This window comes from Antechinus flavipes, chromosome 4 (assembly GCF_016432865.1).
Source record: "Antechinus flavipes isolate AdamAnt ecotype Samford, QLD, Australia chromosome 4, AdamAnt_v2, whole genome shotgun sequence".
Lineage (NCBI taxonomy): Eukaryota > Metazoa > Chordata > Mammalia > Dasyuromorphia > Dasyuridae > Antechinus > Antechinus flavipes.
Genome location: NC_067401.1, coordinates 475,241,002 through 475,266,457, shown reverse-complemented (window position 1 = coordinate 475,266,457; position 25,456 = coordinate 475,241,002). Strand labels below are relative to the sequence as shown.

Genomic DNA, 25,456 nt, shown 5'->3' with positions numbered 1-25,456 from the left:
CTATCTCCAAGGCAGGAAGTGGAAGAAGAGAGCCTTATTTTGTCAAACAATTTTTCCTGGTTCAAGGCTGGGCTCCCAGAATGAGAGACTTCACTTAAAATATGGTAACCATCTAATATATTTCCCAAATCTTCATCTCTGCAAAAATGATCATTTGACTAATAATCATCAAACACTTTTGGTGGTCAGAGTTCTGTCAGAGGTCATCATTTTTTTTTTTTTTTAATTCTAAGGGTCCATTGTTGGTCTAGGGAAGGGAGGATCTAGGAAAAATGTGTGGATGCAGTCTATGTTCTGGGGAAAAGTGATCTTTTCATATGCAAATGAATTGCTCAGAACTTCATCTCCTTTATAAGCTGCAAAAGAACTTCCTCCAAGTTTTATATATATATTTTAAAATATAGAATGATCCACCCACAAAAGAAAAGGGGTTCACTTTCTACATGGTACAAATGCATTGAGTGGTATGAATAGCTCAAATTTGTCACTGCTTGCTCCTGACAAATTTTCTCAAGTTTGAAAGAGGATCATCCTTTCTCCTTCCACTTAAAACAAAGGTTATTTTTAATCATTTTATTATGTCATAGGTATATACATACACACACACACACACATATGTACCTACATATCTATTGGCCTTGTTAAATAACTTCTTTTCCTTCACACTGTCTTTTCAACTTTAGCAAGTTGGAGAGCTCTCTTTCCTGGGTGGATGTTTCTAGAACTTCAGGCCATGAAATACTACCTCCCTTTTTTCTGACCTCTTTGAAATCTGTTTTCCCCCAATCCAGAGCCCATTGGGCTAATTCCTACCATTCCTCTCTGCTATCACTAATTCTGGAGTGATCACTTCGTGGCAAAATTCTTAGCACTTCTACTTCAGCAACGGTTCCTCCTAGAAGGTCAGAAGCAAATCCAGAAAAAGAAATTCTTTTTGCTATTTTTTCCACCTTCTAGAGGACAAAATGATCATGAAAGCAACCCAAGAAATCCGTAAGGCCTTTACTTTTGGCAGAGAGAACTCTAGAAGCTGTCTAGATCACTGCAATCTTTGCTCCCTACTGTTCTGGACCCTATATATTCAGAATTATTGACAAGTTGGAGTGTCTCCTGAGGGACGAGGGGAAGACTTTGGAAGAGCATCCAGACCATGCCATACACATTGACTGAAGGTGATATCTGGCTTGGAGAACAGAAAACCCACAGGGAGGAAAGTTGCTGACCTCTGCTGTTGGAAGGACTTGACCTGGAAAAGAGTTAGACCTGTTCCACTTGGCCCAAAAGAGCACAACCATTAATGACAGTGGAAATGACAAAAAGGCAGAACCTGCAGTAAGGAAAAATTTCCCAGTATGCGGAGATGTCTGAAATTTGTCAAAGCTGGCTGACCGCCTGGAGATGATTCTGGAGAGCTGCGCCCATTTAGGGATGAATTGGAAGAGTTGGCTTCCAAGATCTCTTCCAATCTTAAGATTCCATGATTTCAAATAACTATCATTTATTATTTCTATTGTATTATATGAATTGGTATAAATTAAATTACATGACAAACTATATGTAGTAAGGGATCATGGCACATGACCAATATCTAGGATGGCATCTTTCACATGTTTCTGGTGACAGAGAGAGACAGAAGCAGACACAGAGATAGACAGAAAAAGAGACACACAGAGACAGAAAGAGAGAGGGAGAGAAAGAGAGAGACAGAGACAGAGAGAGAGACAGAGACAGAGACAGACAGGCAGGTAACAGACAAAGATCCTGAGTAAGAAAACTCCCTTTATCAATAGTTTAGCAACTTCTCTGTCTAATAGAGTTTTCTGAAGTACTGAGAGATTGGGACAATTACCCAGAGTCACACAACTAATATATATCTAAAGTGAGATTTGCATCCAGATCTTCTGGTCTCAAGCTGGTTCTCCAGTCAACATATCAGCCTTTCTCTTCATAAGCTTTAAAGTGTTACTAAAAATGATATATTGTTATAATCAATATTATAACATTATAAATAAGGGCAACTTAGTTACATCAAGGTTATTTTTCTACTACCTTTGATCCAAATATGAAAAAAAAAGATAAAAGCCTGTTTAAAAAAAAGTTCAGAATCCACACATTACAAGCCATGGGACTCTAATGGCAGGAAAATTCCTTTGAATTTCCTTCAAACTACTCTTTTTTTGTTTGTTTGTTTCAGAGGCGTAATTTTTTTTTGTAGCTTTTTATTTACAAAATATAAGCATGGGTAATTTTTCAGCATTGACCCTTGCAAAACTTTCTTTTCCAACTTTTTCCTCTCCTTCCCCTGATCCCCTCCTCTAGATTGCAGGTAGACCAATACATGTTAAATATGTTAAAGTATATGTTAAACACAATATATGTATACATATCCATACAGTTATTTTGCTGCACAAGAAAAATCGGACTTAGACATAAGGTAAAAATAACCTGAGAAGGAAATCAAAAATGCAAGTGGACAAAAACAGAGGGAGTGAAAATGCTACATTGTGTTCATACTCATTTCCCATAATTTTTTCTCTAGGTGTAGCTGGTTCTCTTCATTATTGAACAAGTGGAACTGATTTGGTCCATCTCATTGCTGAAGAGGGTCACGTCCTTCAGAATTGATCATCATATACTATTGTTGTTGAAGTAAATAATCATCTCCTGGTCCTGCTCATTTCACTTAGCATCAGTTCACGTAAGTCTCTCCAGACCTCTCTGAAATCCTCCTGCTGGTCATTTCTTACAGAACAATAATATTCCATAACATTCATGTACCACAACTTATTTAGCCATTCTCCAACTGATGGGCATCCACTCAGTTTCCAGTTTCTAGCCACTACAAAAAGGGCTGCCACAAACACTTTTGCACATACTAATCTCTACTCTTTAGAAAAAATTCTTTAAATTTTTTTTATCCCTTCCACCTCCCCTCTCCTCAAATGAAAAGGAAAAAAAGGAAAACAAAAACTTGCTAAAATTATGCATAGAGATGTAAGACAAATTCCCACATTGACAGTGCCTAAAATTAGGTCTCTTTCTACATATTGGGTCTGTCATCAGGTCAAGTCAAATCTATTAGCATTTATTAAATGCCTCTCATCTGCCAGGCACTGTGCTAAGCACTGAAGATAGAAAGGAAGGCAAAAAAAGGAACTCACAATCTAATGGAAGAGACAGCATGCAAATAATTAGATACAAATAATGTTTGCAGGATGAATCAAGGAGTATTGTAGAGCCAAGAATCAGAAGATTCATCTTTTGAGTTCAAATCCAAGTTCAGACACTTACTGTGTGACCCTGGGCAAATCACTTTACTCTGTTTACTTCAGTTTCCTCATCTGTAAAATAAGCTGGAGAAGAAAATAACAAACCGCTCCAATATCTCTACCAAGAAAATCCCAGATAGGGTCATAAAGAGTTGGACATTAGTGAAAAACTGCTGAAAAGGCATTCTATTTCCTGGGCATATTCACTGCAGGTCATTCCATATCTGGAATAATCTTGCTCCTTATCACATCCTTGGCTTCCTTCAAGAATCAGATATATTCGCAGTAACAAGATTATGTCATGATCAACTGTGATGGACTTGGTTCTTTTCAAAAATGAGGTAATTCAAAGCAATTCCAATAATCTTGTGATGAAGAGAACCATCTGCCCCCAAAGAGAGAAGTATGGAGACTGAATATGTATCAAAACATAGTATTTTTACTTTCTTTTATTGTTTTTTCCCTTTTGGGTCTGATTTTTCTTGCACAATATGACAAATATGGAAATCTGTTTAAAAAGATTGCACATATTTAACTTATACCAGATTGTTTGCTGTCTTGGAGAGGGGGGAGATGAAGGAGGAAGGGAGAAAAATTTAAAATATAAAATCTTACAAAAATGGAAACGATCTTTACATATTTTTGGAAAAATGAAATACTATTTTTTTTTATCACAACCAATTACATAAAAAAAAAGAATTCCAGGATTAGATGATTCTTAAGGTTCCTGACAATGCCACATGTCCTGTGTTCTAATCTCATTTCTTTTTTTTTAATTTAAATTTTATTTTATTTAATAATAACTTTGTATTGACAGAATCCATGCCAGGATAATTTTTTTTACAACATTATCCCTTGCACTCGCTTATGTTTTGTTTTTTCCCCTCCCTCCCTCCACCCCCCCCCAAGATGGCAAGCAATCCTATATATGTTAAATATGTTGCAGTATATTCTAGTCTAATCTCATTTCTTAACTAAAAGAGAGAGCCCACTGCCTAGATCTTGGGCATTAAATGATGTTTTGCTGGTTGAAAGATTAGATTTTTCTAAAAGCAGGACATCTTAACATTAAAAAATGCTTCTGTATGAAGATTTTTAAAATTCAACTGAAAAAATATTCATGTGTAAACCCAACATCACAGAATCCTATCCTGGAAGGAAGCCTAAAATTGCCTCTAAGGAAGTGGCCTGTGCCTGTCCAAATGGAAAATAATGCCAACCCCTTCGTCTTACTGCCCCATCCCTGAATAGCTGGGATATTTTTTTGGGCTGGGGTTGTTACAGTTTACATCCTTTTTGAGACTTCAGGTTTCCTGTTGGACAGGGTTCATTTCTCGCATGAATTATATCTCCTTAGTTCAGTCTCTGTCATTAAAACTGCTTGACAGCAAACTGAAGATAGTTTATTTTAGGATGCTTCTGATGGGGTATAGTATGTTTCTAATAGTTAATATGGAAGAAGTAAGGAAATATGTGGTATTATTCAACAAATATTTAAGTGTATATTAAGAGCCTACTATGTGCCAGGCATTAGGTGCTAGGAATACAAGGATAAAAATGGCAGAGTTCCTGATTTCAAAAAGTCTATGTGCTATCAGGGGAGACTGCACTTACATATATTCAGTCAGGAAGTATTTATTAAGTGCCTACTATGTGCCAGGTTCCAGGAATACAAGAACAAGAAAAAGAAAATGACTTTCAAAGAGCTACAGAATATATTCAAAATAAATATAAAGTATTTTAGAACAGGGCTTCTTAAACTTTCCACTTGAGCCCTTTTTGCCTGAGAAATTTTTACATGACCCTGGATGTATAGGCATATAAACTAGGTATACAAATAAAACATTTATTGATAATAAATCATTATTTTGCAACTCCTCCACATTCAGTTATACTACCCCATATGGAGTCATGACTCACAGTTTAAGAAGCTTTTGTTTTGGAAAGGTAGAAGCTGGGAGATCAAGAAAGGCTTCATGTAGAAGTTAATGTTGGAGTTGAGTTTTTAAGACAGAAAGGGATTTTATGAGCTGCTACTAAGAAGGGAATGCATTGAGACACAGTATAAGGTAAGGAATCAAAGAAAGTCAGTTTGATTATACTGTAGGGCACAGGAAAGGGCATAATGTCCAACAAGGCTGGAAAGGTTATAAAGGTCACTAAAAATCAAACAGGACAATTTCTCTTTGATCTTAGAGGTAAAAGTGAGACATGGAAGTTTATTGAATAGGGCAATAATCTGGTAAAAATCTGTGGTTAGGGAAAATCATGCTTTTTCTCTTTTAGGTCATGTCTGTAGAGAATTTAAAGAAAGTAGAACCTCTTTGGGAGTTTAAAACTCCACTGAGGAGATATATTCATACATATGTGTGTGTGTGTGTGTGTATAAACACATACACACACACACACACACACACACACACACACACAAGAAATTAATTAGCACTAGAAGGCAATGAAAAGAAGACTAGATGGAGTCAGGAAATCCGTGTTCTAGAACTGGTCCTATATCCATTGCAAGCAAGAGTTAAGTCCCATTCTGGGGCTGTGTTCTTATTTATAAAAAGAGTGCATGAACTTGTGGGAATTGTACAGTTCTCTTTAGTCCCTAGATTCTGATTTTAAATACAAGAATACATAAGGATGGGATCTGACTGGGTGATCCCAGATGCCATGCTACATCACTTAGGCTACTTCTGGAAGAGAACACTTCTTTACTGAATCAGTCAATGGAAGGCTTTAGAGAAGTTTTTGATGTATTGGAGTGACTTTGCATAGACTTTGCACAGTGTGCTGTGTTCCCATTGGCTGAGAGGAAGTTTAGTCACATCCTGTGGGTTGTCTAGAAATTATCAAACCAGTTTGGGTTTAAGAGATTAGAGCAAGGAAAGGGTTCCACTTACTCTCCCAAGAAGAATTTGATTTGGGGAGGGAGAAGGGAAAATGAGCCCAACCCTGGGCCTCCACCCCTCCTTCTTTTACTGATTGGCTGCCTGGCCCTGTGCTAAACACTGAAGATACTCAGAAGGGCCCAAGACAGTCGGAGAGACAAAATGCTAACAAATATATAGAAACAAGCTCTCCATGGGATGAGAAGTCATCAATTGAACAAAGGAGAACTTGGGAACGGTTTCCTCTAGAAGGTGGGATTTTAAGTAGGACTTGAAGTGGTACTTGAGGGAAGCCAGAGAAATCAGTGAATCGAGCAATAAACATTTGTTAATCACCTACTGTGTGCCAAGCTCAGTGTTATACAAAAAAAGCCAGTCACTGCCCTGAAGGAGCTTTCGGACTAAAGGGGCAGACTATCTGCAAAGAAAACCATACGAACTACACACTGAGATAATGAGCTGAGGAAAGACGTGCAATTCGGGGCTTGCAGAGGAGGGAGGGAGTCCCAGGAGTGGGGGGCAGCCAGGGAGAAGGCCCGAAGACTGAGTGTCCCGATCGTGGCTCGGTGTCCCCAGCCTCCGGAGGACGTGTCCGGAGGTAGGAAGCAGGGGTGGGCGGGATTCCCAGGCTGACGGACAGTGAAAGTGGCCGGAGGCGGGAGACCGAACGTCTAGTTGACCGAGAAGCCGGAGGAGGTGGGGCGGGGGATGTAAGATTGCTGGAAGCGGGAACAGGCTCCGGAGGCCCTTGAACGCCAAAGGAGGTGAAAGAGAGCTTCGGAGAAGCTTAAGCCGGGGAGGGACGCGCTGGGCGCTTGGGCAGGTGAGTGGAGCAGCCGGCCAGGTGCGCAGTGCAGGTGTGCCCTGAGGTGCCCCCCCTCCCCCTCCGGGCCGCCCCTTCCCCAGGCTCGCGCAGCCGTTAGGGCCCCTCCTTCTCGCTCTCCATCGCCCCCCCTCCCCCGCCCATCTGTGCGCACGTCCCGTCTGGCCTAGGTCTGGCCCGGCTCTAGAAGCCTTAAGAGAGCCGGGACGATGCCGGCGCCCGCCCTCCTTGTCCTGGTGCTGAGTGTGGCGACGGCCGCGGCAGGTAGGGGAGCCCCGCGGGTCAAACAGTTCTTCCCTGCTCCGGGCCTTAGTGACTCAGGCCACTAAGCCCTCCTGCCCACTCTAACCTCCACCCCCATCCCGAGCCAGCTGAAGGGGCTTGGGAACCCCAGCATGGCACCCAGGGGCAAAGGGAAGCTGGAAGAGATCCTCTGGGGATGTAGGGTTCTCCAGATTTAGCACCCCGTCCAAGTGACTTGGACAAGTAATCACTTCATGTCTCTGAGCCTCAGTTTCCTTCTCTGTCAAATGAGAGGTAGTGGATCCAATGATCCCTCACGGGTCCTTAGTTCTCCTCTGTATGGATGGTGTGGGTGCTGGGTTCCCTTCCATCTGACTCAGCTTTATGGAGAAGGCTCAGAACCCAAGGCTTGTCCCTCTGGATTCAGGTTCTTCCCATTCAGCAGCTGAAGGTAAAAGTGATAAGGGAACAGATATACAAGGAGATGGTGGAGCACCAGAAAAGAGTGCGCTGGCCTATGGGTCTGAACGCTAAGTAACCAAAGGCCTCAGCTTCCTTGCAGGACAAAGGGGTTGGGGTTAGGGAAAGAGATGAGACAGTGAGCGGTCCCTGGTGCCAATGACAGCAGCTGGGAGGGAGATGGATCTGGGGAGGGAAGACAAAAGAGGAGTTGGGTGATCCTGGATGAGGAAAGGATTCTACTTGGGTGGGGAATCAGTGGCTTTGGAATCTGAAGTCCAGCCTCCTTATGTGAGCTCAGGCAGCATCAGGATTAGAATCAAGCTCCTAGGATAGCAGCAAAAATAAAAAGCTATGCTCTTAGAACAAGTGGCTGGGCTCCTCCAACACAAGGGAAGTCCAGCAGGCCACAGTCCCACTGCAAGACTCTCATCATCTCCAGAGCATTCCTGAGGAGGAAGGCGTGAGCCCTCTCCACTATTTTCCCCATAATATAAACTCCAGTTCTTGTCTTCCCTCCATCATTGAATCAATGACTAGTACCTTAGTAACATCTAGTCAGTTAGCATTAATTCATTAATTCTTTCACTTACTGTCGATCAACAAGCATTTAGTAAGCACCTACTGTGTTCTGAGATAAGCAAGATTCGGTCCCTGCTTTCAAAGTGCTCATAGATAAATGTGATGGAAAGGGTAACAATATGAAAATAACTATAACTAAGCAAGATGGATACAGGGTAAATTGTGTGAGGTCTCAAAGAAGGAAGGCACTAAGATTACAAAGGATGGAGAAAGAATATATAGCAACAACTGAAGCATCTTTCCTTGTCCTACTCAGGGAATCCAGTCTCTCCTTTACCCTCTCACTAGGGAGACTGAACTCCAACTTTGATCAATTGATACAGTAGCATCTACCTCTCAGGGTTGTAACAGTGTCAGTGGAGACAAGGAGATGCCTCAGAGCAGTGTTGTAATGGTTGAAACAAGATTTGTCAATGGATTGGCTGTGTGGCCGGAGTTCTGATGTGGAGTTGCATGTGATATTAAATATTGTGGGTCAGGTCACTGGGAGCATGGTGATGTTCTTAAAGGATTTGTGGGAGAAAGATAATGATCTTAAGGGGATCTTGATCCACCAGCTTCTGGCAAATTCTGCTATAGCCAAGCCACTGGGGGTTTTCCAGCCTTTCAAAGAAAGAGCTTAAAAATGATATTTAAGTGAAACAATAATAACTGGCACATACATGGTGCTTTAAAGTTCACAAATATTGTTTACAATATCTCCTTTGAATCTTATAACATACCTGGTAGGTAGGTGTTATTAATATCCCCATTTTACAGATAAGGAAAATGAAAAATCACATTTGAACTAGGTCTGCATACCTCCAGATTTAGTGTTTCATAGACTGAGCCACTCTAATCTGCCTCTCATCAAATAGAATCTCCTTAAGAGAGAAATTGTTTCATATTTTTGTCTTTGCATCCTTGGCACCTAATACTTAGTCCATTTATGAAGTGTTTATTCTATGCCAGTCACTATGCTGGGCACTAGCACAACCATTGCCCTTGGGGTGCTTACATGCTAGTATAGGCATGTATAGGGAGGTAGAGAGCAGATGGAAGGGAGCTTCAGAGGACACCAGGAAAGGCCTTCTTCAGAAGGAAGCCAGGGAAGAGTTGGTTCTTTTGGTTTGGGACAGTGAGTGAAACCATAGGGGAATAGATCAATCCACAATTTTCCAGTAACAGTAAGTTGACTTAATCATGGTGCCCAAGATGGAAATCTGGGAAGTGGGCAAGATGGCCAGCAAGAGAATGGGCTGCGGGGTGGGGTGGAAAATAGATGCTGTGAACTTGGGATGGAGCAGCCAGCCTGATACAGTGGGCCAAGCAGGGTCTTGGGGGTGCCAGACTTCCAGGGCCTATTCTCTGACCCTGGAAGCAAGACAAGTTGGCCAGGTGATGGCAGAATAAAATGAAGAATTAGCCTACTTGATGCTGGTTTCCTTAAAGGATAAGCTCATATATTGTCTCCTAGATTGTTGTGGTGGCTTAGTCATTTTTCAGTCATGTAGGATTCTCTGTGACCCCTTTTGAGGTTTTCTTGGCAAAGATGCTGGAATAGGTTGCATTTCCTTCTCCAGCTCATTTTATAGTTAGGAAAACTGAGGTAAATAGGGTAAAATGACTTTCCCAGAGTCCCAGCTAGTGAGTGTCTGAGGCCAGATTTGAACTTAGGAAGATGAGTCTTCCTGACTTCATGCCCAGAACTCTAGCCATTGTATCACCTCACTGCCCCTGCCTTCCCTCATCATCTCAGCTCCTTAAATTATCATGTATAAATTTATCTGTACATATGTTATATCCTGTCCAGCTGCGTACAAAATCCATGAAGGTAGAGGCTGGTTTTTGTGTGATCTTTGTATGAGGATCCTCAAGATGTGAGCAAGAATCCCCACTATACCGCCCTCAATGAGTAGTTAGTCATCTAGACCAAAGCTTCTTAAACTATGGGTTGTGACCCCATGTAGGGCTGCATAACCAAAAGTAGGGGTTGTGAAATTATGACTTATTATCAGTAAATGTTTGATTTGCATACCTGTTTTATAAACCTATATACCTGGGGTCACGTAAAACCCATTCGAGAATGAACAAAAAGATGTCCCAAGTGGAAGAAGTTTAAGGAGCCCTGGGTTAGGGTCTTCCCCTCCCAGGAAGGGAAGCCCCTTGCCCTGTGATGTAGCTTTCATTATTGAAAAGCTTTTCCTGATGCCCAGCCTCAGTCTGCCTATTGTTCCTTCTTTCTTGAGCTAGGGTAGGAAGGGCTAGACCTCCTTTGATCTTTTTCCTTTCCTCAAGATAACACCAAAAAGATTTCTGCTTTTTAGAATCTTAGTTTTCCTTGAGAGTCCATGATCCTGCTAAGCTCAGTGATCCATTGTTTGCAGAGGACTGTAACGTACTTTTGTCCCTTTCCTTACCTATGTTCCTATTGTGAGTCCATGCTTTGTAAAAATTATATTATTAAAATAAAAACAGAATTTAATTGAATTTTTAAACAGCTCATTTTACTCCTTGGTCAGCAGAAATCCCCATTTGTGGTCTCAGATCCCAGCTTTCCTCTAGCAGGGGAGAAGTCCTATTAGTTCCAGCTCTTGGTACCAGAACCTATCCCTGGTAATCGATTCCAAAGCTGCAGCTAAACTTTCAGACGCGATCTAGAAACCAGGGGATCAGAGACTGAGCATTGGAAAGGGACCTCAGAGGCCATTCAGTCCAATTCCCTTCCTTCTCCGTATTTTACAGAATGGAAACAGACTGGGCCCAAGTCATAAGTGATCAATCTAGAATTCAGCCTTTATACTGTTTGTCCTAAACTTCCCTTCAAAAAATAGGCACCTGTTCCAGATGTGCTCATCCTGAATAGCCAGATCATAGATTTGGGTGTAAAGAAGGCACTTTAACAGCCACCAACTTCAATTCTCTGATTTTATGGATGAGGAGTTTGAGAAGGGCAAAATGAGCTTCCTGGAGACGCCCAGCTAGTGAGATCTGAACAAGGAGTTTGTGGTGGAACGGGAAGAACTCTGTGACTCCCTAATGCTGGTCCAGTAATATCTAGAATCCCAAATAAATACAGAAGTAAGTCTGAAAATACAGATAGTTCCTATCAAGTGGCTAGCCAGTGGCTATATTGGTGCTTTGGGGAATCAGAAATCACATTTTCTTTTGTGACTGCAGACATTTGTTTGAAGATAATTGTTGGGAGGATTGGAGTACAGTGAGATAATGGAAGAATTACCTCCGTGAAAAAATATATAACCAGTTTTTTTTTAAAGGAAGAATTTGAGCTTAGGTGGTGTTTTTTAACCTTAAACCTAGCACTCTAACCACTGAGCCACCTAGCTCTTTCTAAAAGTTCATCCATGAAAAGAGCCTGCCCTTTTCATTGACTGCCAGTTCAATTTTAGTCCACAGTATAATTTTTGGCAGACTCAAAAGTTAATGGAGATCTTAGGCCACTTTGAGAGAGACTTGGTGTCTACAGGAAAAGAGGCAGTGGTCCCTCTGAACTCTGGCCTGCTCAGACCACATCTGAAGCACAAAATTCAGGTCCGGGTGCCAAGGTTTACAAAGAACATTGAAAAGATGGAGCACATCTGGGGAAAGCAGCCAGGAGGGTGGGGGCTCTGCAAAATCAAAGCACAATAGAAATGTCAGCTGTTATTATTCTTGTGACCTCCGAGGTCCCTTCCAGCTCTGAGATTCTGAGAGTTTTATTCTGTGAATAACACTCTGCTTGGGAAGAGGGCTCCCCAGGCCAGCTTACAGGGCAGATTTCATGGGGTGGAGGCTAGACCCAACAGGAGTGGAGGGACTTGTTGGGGAGGTGCCGAATAGGAGATAATGATTTCACTCTTCTCCACGTTGCAGATCCTTTTAACTTCCACTAATAGCAGCGCACATTTATCTCTCTATATTTGTTCTCTTTTTTGATACTAGCAACAATCCCGGAAGGTAGATACTGCTATTATGTCCATTTTATAGATGCAGAAATCCAGAGTCACACAACTATTAAATAATAGATTGTAAGTTCCTAAAGGATTTTTGCATAGTGCCTGGCACATAGGAGACACTTAATAAAAATGTATTTAATTGAAATATCTCAGGTAAGACTTCTGTTCTTCCTTAGGTTTTCCTGACTCCAAGTCCAGAGCTCTAACCATTATATCACTTAGCTATCTATTCAGCTAGCTTATTTACCAGTTCGTATGATGTGCCACAAATGTAGATTAACCTAAACATAATAATGTCATGTAGAGAGAGCTCACATTTCAGGTTGAGTTCAGAAACCTCTGCCGTTTAACCCCCCTGGGCCTCAAGTTTCCCCATCTGCAAAGAGAGGGTCTTGGGCCCAGACGCCCTCTGGGCTATGACCCTCTGAACATTTTACATTCTGCTAAGCCTTTGGCACACCAGTATTAACATCCTTTTCTTAGAGCTGAACATCTAAGGCTCAGAGTAAACCATTATAGAAATGTCAGCTCTTATTAGCTTTTACAGAACAGTCACTCAAATGCAAGGCCTCTGACTCTAAATCAGTTACTTTTTTCCCCCATTCTGCCATGTGGCTTTTCACATTAAAATAAAGTGATTTTATTATTGGTTTTGCAGATCAGATAAAAGAGAATCGAGTCAAATCAGCGATGGCCAAGACAACTTCTCCTAGATGGCTGTCGTTTAAGTCCTCTGAACAGGAAGGCATTCAGAAAGATCATCCAACTTACAAATGCCTTTGGGAGAAAGAAAAGTTGTTGCTTCTTAAAAATGGAAAGAAATTTGACCTCAAATCTGAAACGAGGGCAAGTACTTACAAGAACAAAAAACTCCTGCTTCTAAATAGAGTCTTAAAATTTTCTCTTTATCAAGAAAAACAAGCAAACAATGGAATCAGAAAAGCAGCTTTGCCCCAACGAAGGGGAAAGGGAAAAGTCATCCCAGCTTTAAGAAAAACAAGGGTGTCAGCATTGGTGAGAAAAACAAGTCTAGAGAAACAGAAGAATGTGAAGGTTGAGCTGCAAAAGGAATTGGAAAATGATCCAAGTAGGAAAATAAGGCTGCCAGCAAAAACCCCCCTCCAGATAGCCACAGAGGACCTTGACTGGTTGGCCAGAAAATGGCGGTGGTTAAAAGGGGCATTTTTAAAAGCACCCCTAAACACCTTAGTATCAATTGTAAGAAAAAATCAGGGGATCAAAAGAAACCCAGAGAAGGATTCCAAGCCACAAAAGGATAACCTCAGCAGTGGACCTTTCAAACCAGAAACAACAGCACAGGAAGGTATCAGAACATGGAAACTGTATAATCTGAGGATAGTATATAAGCACCCTTGCAAATCAGTAAATTCAGAAAGAACTCCAATTGGGAACAGTAGAGGAGAGCCAGAGAAAGACAAAATCATTCTGAAAGCCCTTTGTGGAAGACTAGGGTCTTTAAACACATCAGCGAATGGTGACAATACTTGGAGAGTAAAATCAAGAAAAAGATATTTTGGATGTCACACAAAAATGAATAGAAAGGGTCTTCCGACCTCCTTAACCTCCAGGAAAACAGAATCAATGGCAATCCAAAGGACCCAAAGATTTGGGAACAGGGTCATTTTGACTGTCACAGAATATGTTCACATTCCTGATGACAATTCTAGAGACCCTTACAGGAGACAGAATAGCACAGAGTCAATAGATAGTCTCATTCTTTCAAGAAATGAAAGTCAAGAAACTAAATCATCAATTTCAGACTTTATACAAAAAACCCTAAAATTCTTATTTAAAATGATATTAAAAGACAGAGAACACAGGATAAAAATTTGGCCACTCTATGGAAGGGTGCCTTTACAACTTCGTGAAAGAAAGGCAAATACATTTCAAAGGAAGATTGACAGACTGGTGAACCAAGATGGAAGTCAAACAGATCCAAGAGTTCCCAACAGAAAACCAGAAGTGGCCCCAGGAGCACCTGCACTGGAAGATGAGGGGAAAGCACCTCAGTGGATAAGGTTGGAGGAAGGTTGGGGGAAAATTCATGGAATAAGGCACAACCTCTCTCCAATGGCTCCCTCCACAGTCAGCTTTATCCATTTATTATCAGACCACACTTTAATAATACAGTTAATAATAATACAATTATAAGAAAGAGAAATTGACTGCTTTTTTTGAGACATTCATGGCCCAACTGCCTAGAAAAAGCCAACCAGGGCTTGCCAAGCTGACTGGAGTGTTGACAGCTCATAAAGTTGTCATCTCACCTAAATCTTCTTCCTTTCATTTGGAGTCACAACAGACCAACTCTTTTAGAAATTTGGGGAAAATGAGGCTTATATTGAATTTGTGGAAAACAAAATATGCATTTCCCAGTGTTCTCCCGGGTGATTTAAAGTTGAGAAGCAAAAAACCTGTTGAACCCAATGAGCATAACGTGAGTGTGACCATTCAGTACCGGAAACTCCTTCATGACAGGGAGAGTTTATCCTCTGACTTGTTATATTTCCCTAGGTTTGCTCCTTTCGGTGAACTAAGCAAGAGACGGAAACGTGATGCTGATGAGGATGATACGATGGCGCAAGTCTCTCTAGGTAAGCCCTAAGCCCGTGTGGCGTTTGTTTGTTTGAACGTACAGTATTAGCTGGTATCTTGTCATCGGGAGGGATCTGAGCAGAAGTTATACGATATTCAGGCTATATTTGAGTTTAGTCAATGTTGATTAACAGGCTACCCAGAGTAATAGCTCTTTTTTACAGAGACTATGCAGAAGACAAGGAAGGTGCATCCTTGTTTTTATGGAAGTTACACGCGGGTAGGGGTCTAGGACAAAAAACAAATACTAGGGCCAGGCTTATAGTTCTGGAGGGGAATGATTGACCTGGGAGATGTGGACAGGATCCCCTTTCTCAACTGAAGCTTCCAAGAGCTTTTTTCTTTCTCCCGCTTCCTCTTCCTCTCCATCTTTTTTTCTCTCTCTCTTTCTCTATTTCTCTCCCTCTCTCTATCTCTTTGTCTCTTTGTCTTTCTCTCTGTCTCTCTTCTCTCCACCTTCTTCCCTCCTCCCCTGTTTCTCTCTCTCCTGGTCTGTCTGTCTCATCCTCCTTCCCTCAATCCTCCTCCCCCTTTCTCTGTCTCTCTGTCCCTCTCTATCTATCTCTCTCTGACTCTGTCTTTGTCTGTCTGTCTCTCTCTCTCTCTCTCTCTCTCTCTCTCTCTCTCTCTCTCTCCCTCCTTCCTTCCCTCCCTCTTTCTCTTTCTTCCTCCAATGTGCCCCCTGCTGTCAATCAAGGGCACTCTGTGGACACTTCAGCCAAGGACACTAAAAGATCTTCCAGACTTTTTGATCTGTCTCACTTGCCTAGACACATCCATCTCAGAGTTACTACTGGGTCACCTCTTCAGGAAAGGAAATACTACAGAGAGGCAAAAGCAGCCCAGAGCCCTGGTACTATGTGCCTCTACCCTGGCCATTATGTCAAGAGAAAAGCATACCCTTCTCCAGCTCTTGCTGGAATCCTATCCCGTCACTTGGAAGTCTGCATCCAAGAGAACAATAGCCATAAATGGTTTTTTCTTTGAACAGATGGAACACTCCTGTGTCATCAGTTCTTCCATATCAGTGACCAGTTAGGGATCTCAGTGATAAATCATACATAGCCACATGACTGTTCCTTGAGCTGTCAAATGGTCCACTGGAAACAGGCAGAGAATGTTTGGACATGCTCTGTATGTATTGGTCGGGGCAGGGAGCGGGGGAATGGAAGGAGGGTGAAAGGGACCTACAGCTGTAATAAATAATTTGTGAATATATGAAAAAGCTATGGTTATTATCAGCATGGGAGATTCCTTGTGTGGGGACTGTTTCCTCCCAGTAGATGCCAACTTCTCTATTACTTTATAGAATAGCCCTAGAAAGCTTTATTTAAAACTAAATACAAAATAAGAAAAATTAGAAAAAGAAAGGCAGAAAAAAAGGGAAATGAAAGAAAAAATTGTCATGTACCTAGTAGAACATCAGGGAAAATTCAAAATATGTAAAAATAAATTTCCATTTCAAGAAAGCATATATAATAATAGAAGAGATTATATTCATGACTGTCCATCTTTGCTTTCTTGTAAATTATCTTTTGTTCTCTCTTGTATACATTTTATTTTTTTCCTTTCATCCTCTCCCCATTTCACCCAAGTAGGCTACAGTTAAGTAAGATATATTTATACACACACACACACACACACACACACACATATTTACATACACACAGAGGTACATATATTTATATACACACACATACTCCTAATCCTTATTGTTGTGTTTGTATATATCTCTTATTTCCTATCTCTTCTACTTTAGTTGCACAGCTTAACTTGCCTTACTATTATTTAACCTCCACCTACTCATGTATCCCTCTCTTATCTTCTCCCCTCCAACTTATCTTGTTTCCTTTTCCTTATCTTATTCTCTCCCTCTTTATTTTTTTTTAATTTAATTTTATTTAATAATAACTTTGTATTGACAGAATCCATGCCAGGATAATTTTTACACAACATTATCCCTTGCAATCACTTATGTTTCATTTTTTCCCCTCTTTATTTTTTAAAATAGATTTTAGAGGCTACTATAACCATCATGGTGTGTGTTTATTTGTATACACAAACACATATATGTATTATTCCTTATTTAACACATTCCTGACGTGAGTAGATTTTCCTAACTACCAGTCCTCCTCCCCCACTGAATGCCTCTGTCATTTCTTCCTCTGCACCCCATTTGTATAGCATAATTACTATTTTACCTCTTTCTAGAAAGTCACATCATACTCAACTCTGCCCTAATCTTTCTACCTAATTACTAATGTCAATCTTAAATATATGGTTTATATTTCCTTGTATAAAACATAAGAAGTGTATCTTTCCTGAGTTCCTTAAAATTAGTCTTTGATGATGTCTCTCATATGATAAATTTTCTATTGAGTTCAGGTTTGACTGAGACAAAATCTTGAAAATTTGCAAATTCACTAAATGTCCATGTTTTTTCATTCAATATTATGCTTAGTTTTGCTGGATATGATATTTTTGTCTACGTGTCTAGTTCTTTTGATTGTTACTATATAATATTCCATGACAATCATTTATTGTAACTGCTGATAGATCTATCTACAATTATAATTGTAGCTCCAGCATATTTGAATTGGGTTTTTGTTTGTTTGTTTTTTGTAAAATTTTCTTTTTGGTCTGGGAGTTTTCAAAATTTAATAATATTCTTAAGTGTTTTTGTTGTAGGATCTCTTTGAGGTAGTGATTAGTAGATTTTTTTCTATTTCTATTTTCCCCTCTTGTTCTATCATTCCATGACAATTTTCTCTTGAATTATTGTGTCAAGATTCTTTTTTTGGTCACAATTTTCAGATAGTCCAATTATTCTTATGTTTTCTCCTCTTGATCTGTTCTCCAGATCTGTTGTTTTTCTTATAAAATGTTTCACATTATCTTCTAATTTTTCATTCTTTATATTTTGGAGTTTTTTCTTGGTTTCCTATAGCTCCAATGGCTTTCTCTTATCAAATTCTAATTTTGAAAGACTTATTTTCTTCCTTAAGCCTCTGGATATTCTTTTCTCAGTGGTTGACTTTTCATAACCTTTTTTTCATGAAGGGCTATTATCATTATCATCATCATTATTATTTTCATTTTTCTTTAATCTCTCTCATTTGATTTTTAAAAGTTTTTTTTGTTTTTTCTCTAAATTCTGGGCAAATAGCCATTTAACATTACTCTTGGGAGTAGGAAAGGCTTTTTCTTTTCAATGTTCTCCTCTGAAGATGAAACCTGGAAAAACTTCCCATAGTAAGTTTCTGTGGTTGGGTTCTTTCACCTCTGCCTGCTCATGTTTTTTCCTATGTGAACTTTTGAGGGGGAGTGTGCCTCTGACTTCACTTCAGCTCATCCCTCTGACCTGGAACTCTAAACCAAAAGCTCCACCCTCCTGTAAGTACCCCAAACCAGGAGCATCCCTGCCCTATTGCTTCTGCACTCACTGGGTGTGCTAATTTCTTGTCCCCCAGGACAATATCTCTGCAGCACAGCTGGACCTGGTGTTTCTAATCAGCAGAAGTTCCCTGGGTATTCTCAGATTCAGATTCTATATTCCCCAAGCCTTCTGGGAAGTGAAAGTTCCCTTTCAGACTGAGGTTCCCTCCAAACACAACTAGCTAGAAGGCTCCCAATGGCAGTTTTTGCAGAGCTAGCTTGGAGGTGTTTACACTTCACCCCAATTAAAGCTATATCCTGGGGTCTTTCTTCAGGGTTTCTTAGATTGTCCAGGAGGACCCTGTTTTGCCCCAAGTCTTACTTATTTTTCACTTGTCTATGTTCACCCTGAGGCACAATTTTGCTTTGTTTGTGGGGAAAATCTAGAGAGCTTGTAATTTTCTAACCTATTTTGCCATCTTCTCGATTCCTTCAATTCCATTGAATTTTAAAATATTAATTAAGTTAATTCACACTTTTAGAAATTCAATAATATTTAGGAAGTCTTGTGCTTTATATGATTTAGGGTTTCTCTAGATCCCTCAAGAAAAACACTCATTTAAGACAGATATAACACAGTGTACTGGAAAGAGAACTGGGATTAGCATTCACATCTACTTGCCGTGTGAGCATAGGCAAGTTAACTAACATCTTTGAATTTCATTTCCCCATTTGTAAAATGAGGAATAAATATATGTCTGTTGTAATGACTTGTTGGGAGAGCATGTGGATTTTAAAATAAGACCTCAGTGCCAATTCTTATCAGTTTCTCTTATAGCCTTGCCTGATTTCCATTTATCACAGTTAAGAAACAATTTCCAGTAGCCCAAGAGCAAAGGGATTAGATTGCCCTGAGTATAAAAGAGTCTCATAGGGTCACTAAAAAAAAAAAAAAACTCTTAAAAGCTGGACTGTAGACTCCATTTGCTTAGGAAAGCAGGGAAACTAAGACAGATGGTAGAAGGGGTAGAAAATTCAGTAGCCTGACAGTATCCTTCCCTGATGGTAGATTGAGCTTTCTCCTAAGTCCTCACCACTAAGCAGCACAAGAAATAGAAGAGGGGAAATCCCAAATCTACCTTTTTATTTTGTGTTTTGCTTATTTATTCATTTTAATTTTTCTTATTTACATCAAATGTCTTTTTTTTTTCTAACATCACATTTGTTTCAGAATGTATGCCTTCCTTTCCTTCCTCAGGGAGATATCCCTTGGAACAAAGTCTAAAAAAAAAAAAAAAAAAAGCATTTATTATAAGCATGAACTGTGTGTCAGGCACTATGCCAGGTATTAGGATAAATTAGATAAAGAGAAAAATTAAACAGGCCTTGCCCTCAAGGAGCTTACATTCTAACTCAGGGAACAACATGAATCTATATAGATATATTGAGGAATCTACAAAATGAATGCAAGAGAGTTTTCAAGAGGACACCAGCTGGTGGTGGTAGGGGTGATGAATCAGGAAAGAAGCTGTATAACAAAACTAAGCAATGCTTCTGTCTGGAGGACTAGGTAACACAACACACCTGTATTTCCCTACTTCTAAAGTGAGAGCAGAGACCTTTCAATATAGTTTTTATTTTGTTTTAATTGAAGCTTTTTATTTTCAAAACATATGCATGGATAATTTTTCATCATGGACCCTTGCAAAACCTTGTGGTCCAATTTCTCCCTCTTCCCTTCATCCCCTCCCCCCAGATGGCAAGTAATCCAATATAGGTTAAACATAGTAATATATATGTAAATCCAATATAAGCATATGTATTTATATAATTATTTTGCTGGGCAAGAACACTCAGATCAAAAAGGGAAAAAATGAGAATCAGTATAGTTTAAATGCTAATAAAAGGTGTAAATGGTATGGTACAGGAGAAAGCTCTAGATCTTGGAGGCAGAAGATCAGAGTCTCTCTGTTTGACTTGCTCCATCTTCACATGTATAGCAAACCACATGGGGAGGCTAAATGAGCCTGCTTTTGTAAATATGTGATAACGTGTAATGGAGAGCCCCAGTCTCCATTTTAGAAAGTGTGCATTATTTCAAAACTGTTTCCTGACTACTTACCACATGATGAAGAAAAGGACTGCTGGTTGGCTGCTGAGTCAGAACTGAATGTGCATTCTAAAAACACTAAGCAGCAGAAGTGAACCTTCCCCTCTCTCCCACCTGGCTGGGTTTGAGTGAGAATGCAAAGGCCGCTGTAAGTCTCCTGGTTAGGAGAGCCAGCACCAATGGCCTACTTTTTCCACTTGAATTGACATGTGGCCCATAAACACAAAACTCTGTTTCTTCTTCTGTCCTTATTGGATCCACTCTTTCCTATGTTAAATGGAGTATGAAGAAGGGAATGAACCTTTAGAGATGTCAGAGTAAGATCCATTCTAGGGGCCACCAGTATAAAAAAAAGAAAGAAAGAAGGATCTTAAAAAAGAAAGGAAGGAAGGAAGGAAGGGAGAGAGGGAGGGAGGGAGGGAAGAAGGAAAGGAAGAAAAGAAAAGAAAAGGATTTTTTAAAAAAGAGGTTTCTTTAATGCACATGGCAGAATAAAAGAAAGGCCAAAAAGACAAGCTAGATAGATTTAAAAGTTACATGTTAATTTTATTATATAAAAGAAAAATAAGCTATATACAATAGGGAGTCTAGTTTTATATAGTCTCTCTTTCTTGTGGTTTTTTCCCTTTTGGTTTGATTTTTTTTTTTTGCACAACATAACAAATATGGAAATATGTTTAAAAGTACTGTATATGTATAACCTATATCAGATAGTTTGCTATGTTGGGGAGGGAAGATGGAAGGAGAAAAAATCCCAGCTGAAACCTATACTTCTTCTCCAAGCCTGGATAATTTAAGTGACCTATCATTTCCCCAAGCAATTCTCTATGACTATAAATTGCAAAGCAGTTTCCTACATTAGAATATAAACTCTTAGAAGGAAAGGATTGGGATTTTTTACTTCCATAAATTTTTTCTGAATTTTAATAACACATAAAAACAATTTATATCTTTTTTATACTTTAAGAGGGATCAGAAAAGGCTCCTGGTAGAAAGTAGGATTTTAACTTGGATTTGAAGGAAGCCAAAGAAGCCTGAGATTAAAAGAGAGAATATTCCAGGCTTGGAAAAAAACAGTGAAAAATATAAGAGATGGAGATGGATTGTCTTTGTTATAGGATGAACAAGGAGCAATTCCCTGAAATGAATGAAGTACAAGTATGGTAGAAGGTGTAAGAAGATGGGAAATTTTGGAGAAGCCAGATTAGGGTGGATTTTGGATGACAAAAGGATTTTATATCTCCTCCTGGAAGAGACAGGCAGTCACTCATTTTATGGAGGATGGGGGGAATTTGACATGGTCTAACCCGTGCTTTGGGAAAGTCACAACTGAGTGGAGGGTGAGCTAGAATGAACCATGAGTTGAGGTAGACAGGCCTACCATGGCAATAGTCCATTTATGAGGTGCTGAAAATCTGTACCAATGGTGGTAGTATCAGAAGAAAGAAAGAAAGAAAGAAAGAAAGAAAGAAAGAAAGAAAGAAAGAAAGAAAGAAAGAAAGAAAGAAAGAAAGAAAGAAAGAAAGAAAGAAAGAAAGAAAGAAAGAGAAAGAAAGGAGGAAAGAAAGAAAGGAGGAAAGAAAGAAAGAAAGGAGGAAAGAAAGAAAGAAAGAAAGAAAGGAAGGAAGGGAGAGAGGGAGGGAGGGAGGGAGGAAGGAAGGAAGGAAGGAAGGAGGAAGGAAGGAAGGAAGGAAGGAAGAAGGGAAGGAGGGAAGGAAGGAAGGAAGAAAGAAAGAAAGGAGGAAAGAAAGAAAGAAAGAAAGAAAAAGAAAGAAAGAGAAAGAAAGAAAGAGAAAGAAAGGAGGAAAGAAAGAAAGGAGGAAAGAAAGAAAGAAAGGAGGAAAGAAAGAAAGAAAGAAAGAAAGGAGGAAGGGAGGAAGGGAGGGAGGGAGGAAGGAAGGAAGAAGGGAAGGAAGGAAGGAAGAAGGGAAGGAAGGAAGGAAGGGAGAGAGGGAGGGAGGGAGGAAGGAAGGAAGGAAGAAAGAAAGAAGAAAATGTGAGAGATGTGATGGGGATAAAATCAACAAGCCTTGGCCACAGATGAATATGGGGGCAGGGAGGGAAAGTTAGTAGTTGAGGAAAGACCTAATTTGTTAGACTGGGAGGATGGTGCTACTCTTGACAGTAATAAGAAAATTTGGAAGTGGGAACGGTTTAGGGGGAAAAGTTACTGATGTCTACAGAGGGTCCAATCCAAGATGTGGAATTGATAGTTGAAGATGCAATCCTGGGAGATGGCAGAAAGGTTAGGATTAGCTAAATAAATTTGAGATTCATCAGCAGAATCAAAGCAAATGGATGAGATCACAAAATGAGAGCGAGAAGAGGGTCCTGGAGGCCCTGCAGGACACCCATGGTTAGCAGGAATGACACGAATAAAGATCCAACAAAGAGACAGAGGAAGGAAAGGAGGGAGAATTATCATGAAAGCCCAGAAAGAAGAAAGTATCAAAGAGAAGAGGGTGATGGACAGTGGTAGAGGCTGCAGAGAGGTCCTCATCCAACAAGGATGGAGAAAAGGCCATGAATCTGGCCACTACAAGATCATTGGCAACTAGAGAGAAACAACATGAGCTGAATGATGAAGTCAAAAGCCAATCTATAGAAAGACTCAAGGGAGGAACAGTTTTCTCAAGGAGTTTGGCCACAAAAGGCAGGAAAGAGAAGATTTGGCAACGATGGATGGGTGGATCAAGTAAGTGAAGAAGAGACATGGCGTGTTTATAAGCATCTGAGAATCCAACTAGAAATAATCCTCTTCCAAAGAGCAACCTGAATGAGGCAGTCACTCTTCAAACCAAACTGTTTTTTTTCCTCTGTTTGAATGAAGTCTTCAACTTCCTAAGAAGGAAACCTGTGTTGAGTTTCACAGGAGACACCTTTGTCATCACCATCAGCCACAGTTATCTTTTTTTTTTTTTAATTTTATTTTATTTAATAGTAACTTTGTATTGACAGAATCCATGCCAGGATAATTTTTACACGACATTATCCCTTGCAATCACTTATGTTTCGTTTTTTCCCTTCCCTCCCTCCTCCCTCCCCCCCCCCCAGGATGGCAAGCAGTCCTATATATGTTAAATATGTTGCAGTATATCCTAGATACAATACATATTTGCAGAACCGAACAGTTCTCCCGCTGCACAGGGAGAATTGGATTCAGAAGGTAAAAATAACTCGGGAAGAAAATCAAAAATGCTAATAGTTCACATTCATTTCCCAGTATTCCTTCTTTGGGTGTAGCTGTTTCTGTCCATCATTTCTCCAATGAAACTCAGTTAAGTCTCTTTGTCAGAGAAATCCACTTCCATCAGAATACATCCTCATACAATATCGTTGTCGAAGTGTATAATGATCTCCTGGTTCTGCTCATCTCACTTAGCATCAGTCCATGTAGGTCTCTCCAAGCCTCTCTGTATTCATCCTGCTGGTCATTCCTTACAGAGCAATAATATTCCATAACATTCATATACCACAATTTACCCAGCCATTCTCCAATTGATGGGCATCCATTCATTTTCCAGTTTCTAGCCACTACAAACAGGGCTGCCACAAACATTTTGGCACATACAGGTCCCCTTCCCTTTTTTAGTATCTCTTTGGGGTATAAGCCCAATAGAAACACTGCTGGATCAAAGGGTATGCACAGTTTGATAACTTTTTGGGCATAATTCCAGATTGCTCTTCAGAATGGCTGGATTCGTTCACAACTCCACCAACAATGCATCAGTGTCCCCGTTTTCCCGCATCCCCTCCGACATTCATCATTATTTTTTCCTGTCATCTTAGCCAATCTGACAGGTGTGTAGTGATATCTCAGAGTTGTTTTAATTTGCATTTCTCTGATCAATAGTGATTTGGAACACTCTTTCATGTGAGTGATAATAGTTTCAATTTCTTCATCTGAAAATTGTCTGTTCATATCCTTTGACCATTTATCAATTGGAGAATGGCTTGATTTCTTATAAATTTGAGTCAGTTCTCTATATATTTTGGAAATGAGGCCTTTATCAGAACCTTTAATTGTAAAGATGTTTTCCCAGTTTGTTACTTCCCTACTAATTTTGTTTGCATTCGTTCTGTTTGTACAAAGGCTTTTTAATTTGATATAATCAAAATTTTCTATTTTGTGATTGGTAATGGTCTCTAGTTCATCTTTGGTCACAAATTTCTTTCTCCTCCACAAGTCTGAGAGATAAACTATCCTATGTTCCTCTAATTTATTTATAATCTCGTTCTTTATGCCTAGGTCATGGACCCATTTTGATCTTATCTTGGTATGTGGTGTTAAGTGTGGGTCCTTGCCTAATTTCTGCCATACTAATTTCCAGTTATCCCAGCAGTTTTTATCAAATAATGAAATCTTATCCCAAAATTTAGAATCTTTGGGTTTGTCAAACACTAGATTGCTATAGTTGACTATTCTGTCTTGTGAACCTAACCTTTTCCACTGATCAACTAATCTATTTCTAAGCCAATACCAGATGGTTTTGGTGACTGCTGCTTTATAATATAATTTTAGATCAGGTACAGCTAGACCACCTTCATTTGATTTTTTTTTCATTAATTCCCTTGAGATTCTCGACTTTTTATTGTTCCATATGAATTTTGTTGTTATTTTTTCTAAATCATTAAAATATTTTCTTGGAAGTCTGATTGGTATAGCACTAAATAAATAGATTAGTTTAGGGAGTATTGTCATCTTTATTATATTTGCTCGGCCTATCCAAGAGCACTTAATATTTTTCCAATTATTTAAGTCTGACTTTATTTGTGTGAAAACTTTTTTGTAATTTTGCTCATATAATTCCTTACTTTCCTTAAGGAAGGAAGGAAGAAGGGAAGGAGGGAAGGAAGGAAGGAAGGAAGGAAGGAAGGAAGAAGGGAAGGAAGGAAGGAAGGAAGAAGGGAAGGAGGGAAGGAAGGAAGGAAGGAAGAAAGAAAGAAGAAAATGTGAGAGATGTGATGGGGATAAAATCAACAAGCCTTGGCCACAGATGAATATGGGGGCAGGGAGGGAAAGTTAGTAGTTGAGGAAAGACCTAATTTGTTAGACTGGGAGGATGGTGCTACTCTTGACAGTAATAAGAAAATTTGGAAGTGGGAACGGTTTAGGGGGAAAAGTTACTGATGTCTACAGAGGGTCCAATCCA

The 25,456-nt window shown here is 39.8% G+C and overlaps 1 protein-coding gene across 1 annotated transcript in view; it reads left to right on the top strand.

Moving 5' to 3' along the window:
• Positions 1–7,154: 7,154 nt before the first annotated feature.
• C4H1orf185 (chromosome 4 C1orf185 homolog) overlaps positions 7,155–25,456 on the top strand; it is a 34,239-nt gene continuing 15,937 nt past the window's right edge. Inside the window, exons 1-3 of the mRNA XM_051999718.1 lie at positions 7,155–7,247; positions 12,861–14,241; positions 14,738–14,817. Coding sequence (XP_051855678.1) covers positions 7,193–7,247; positions 12,861–14,241; positions 14,738–14,817 — 1,516 coding nt within the window. The 5' untranslated portion in view covers positions 7,155–7,192. The remainder of the gene's footprint in view (positions 7,248–12,860; positions 14,242–14,737; positions 14,818–25,456) is intronic.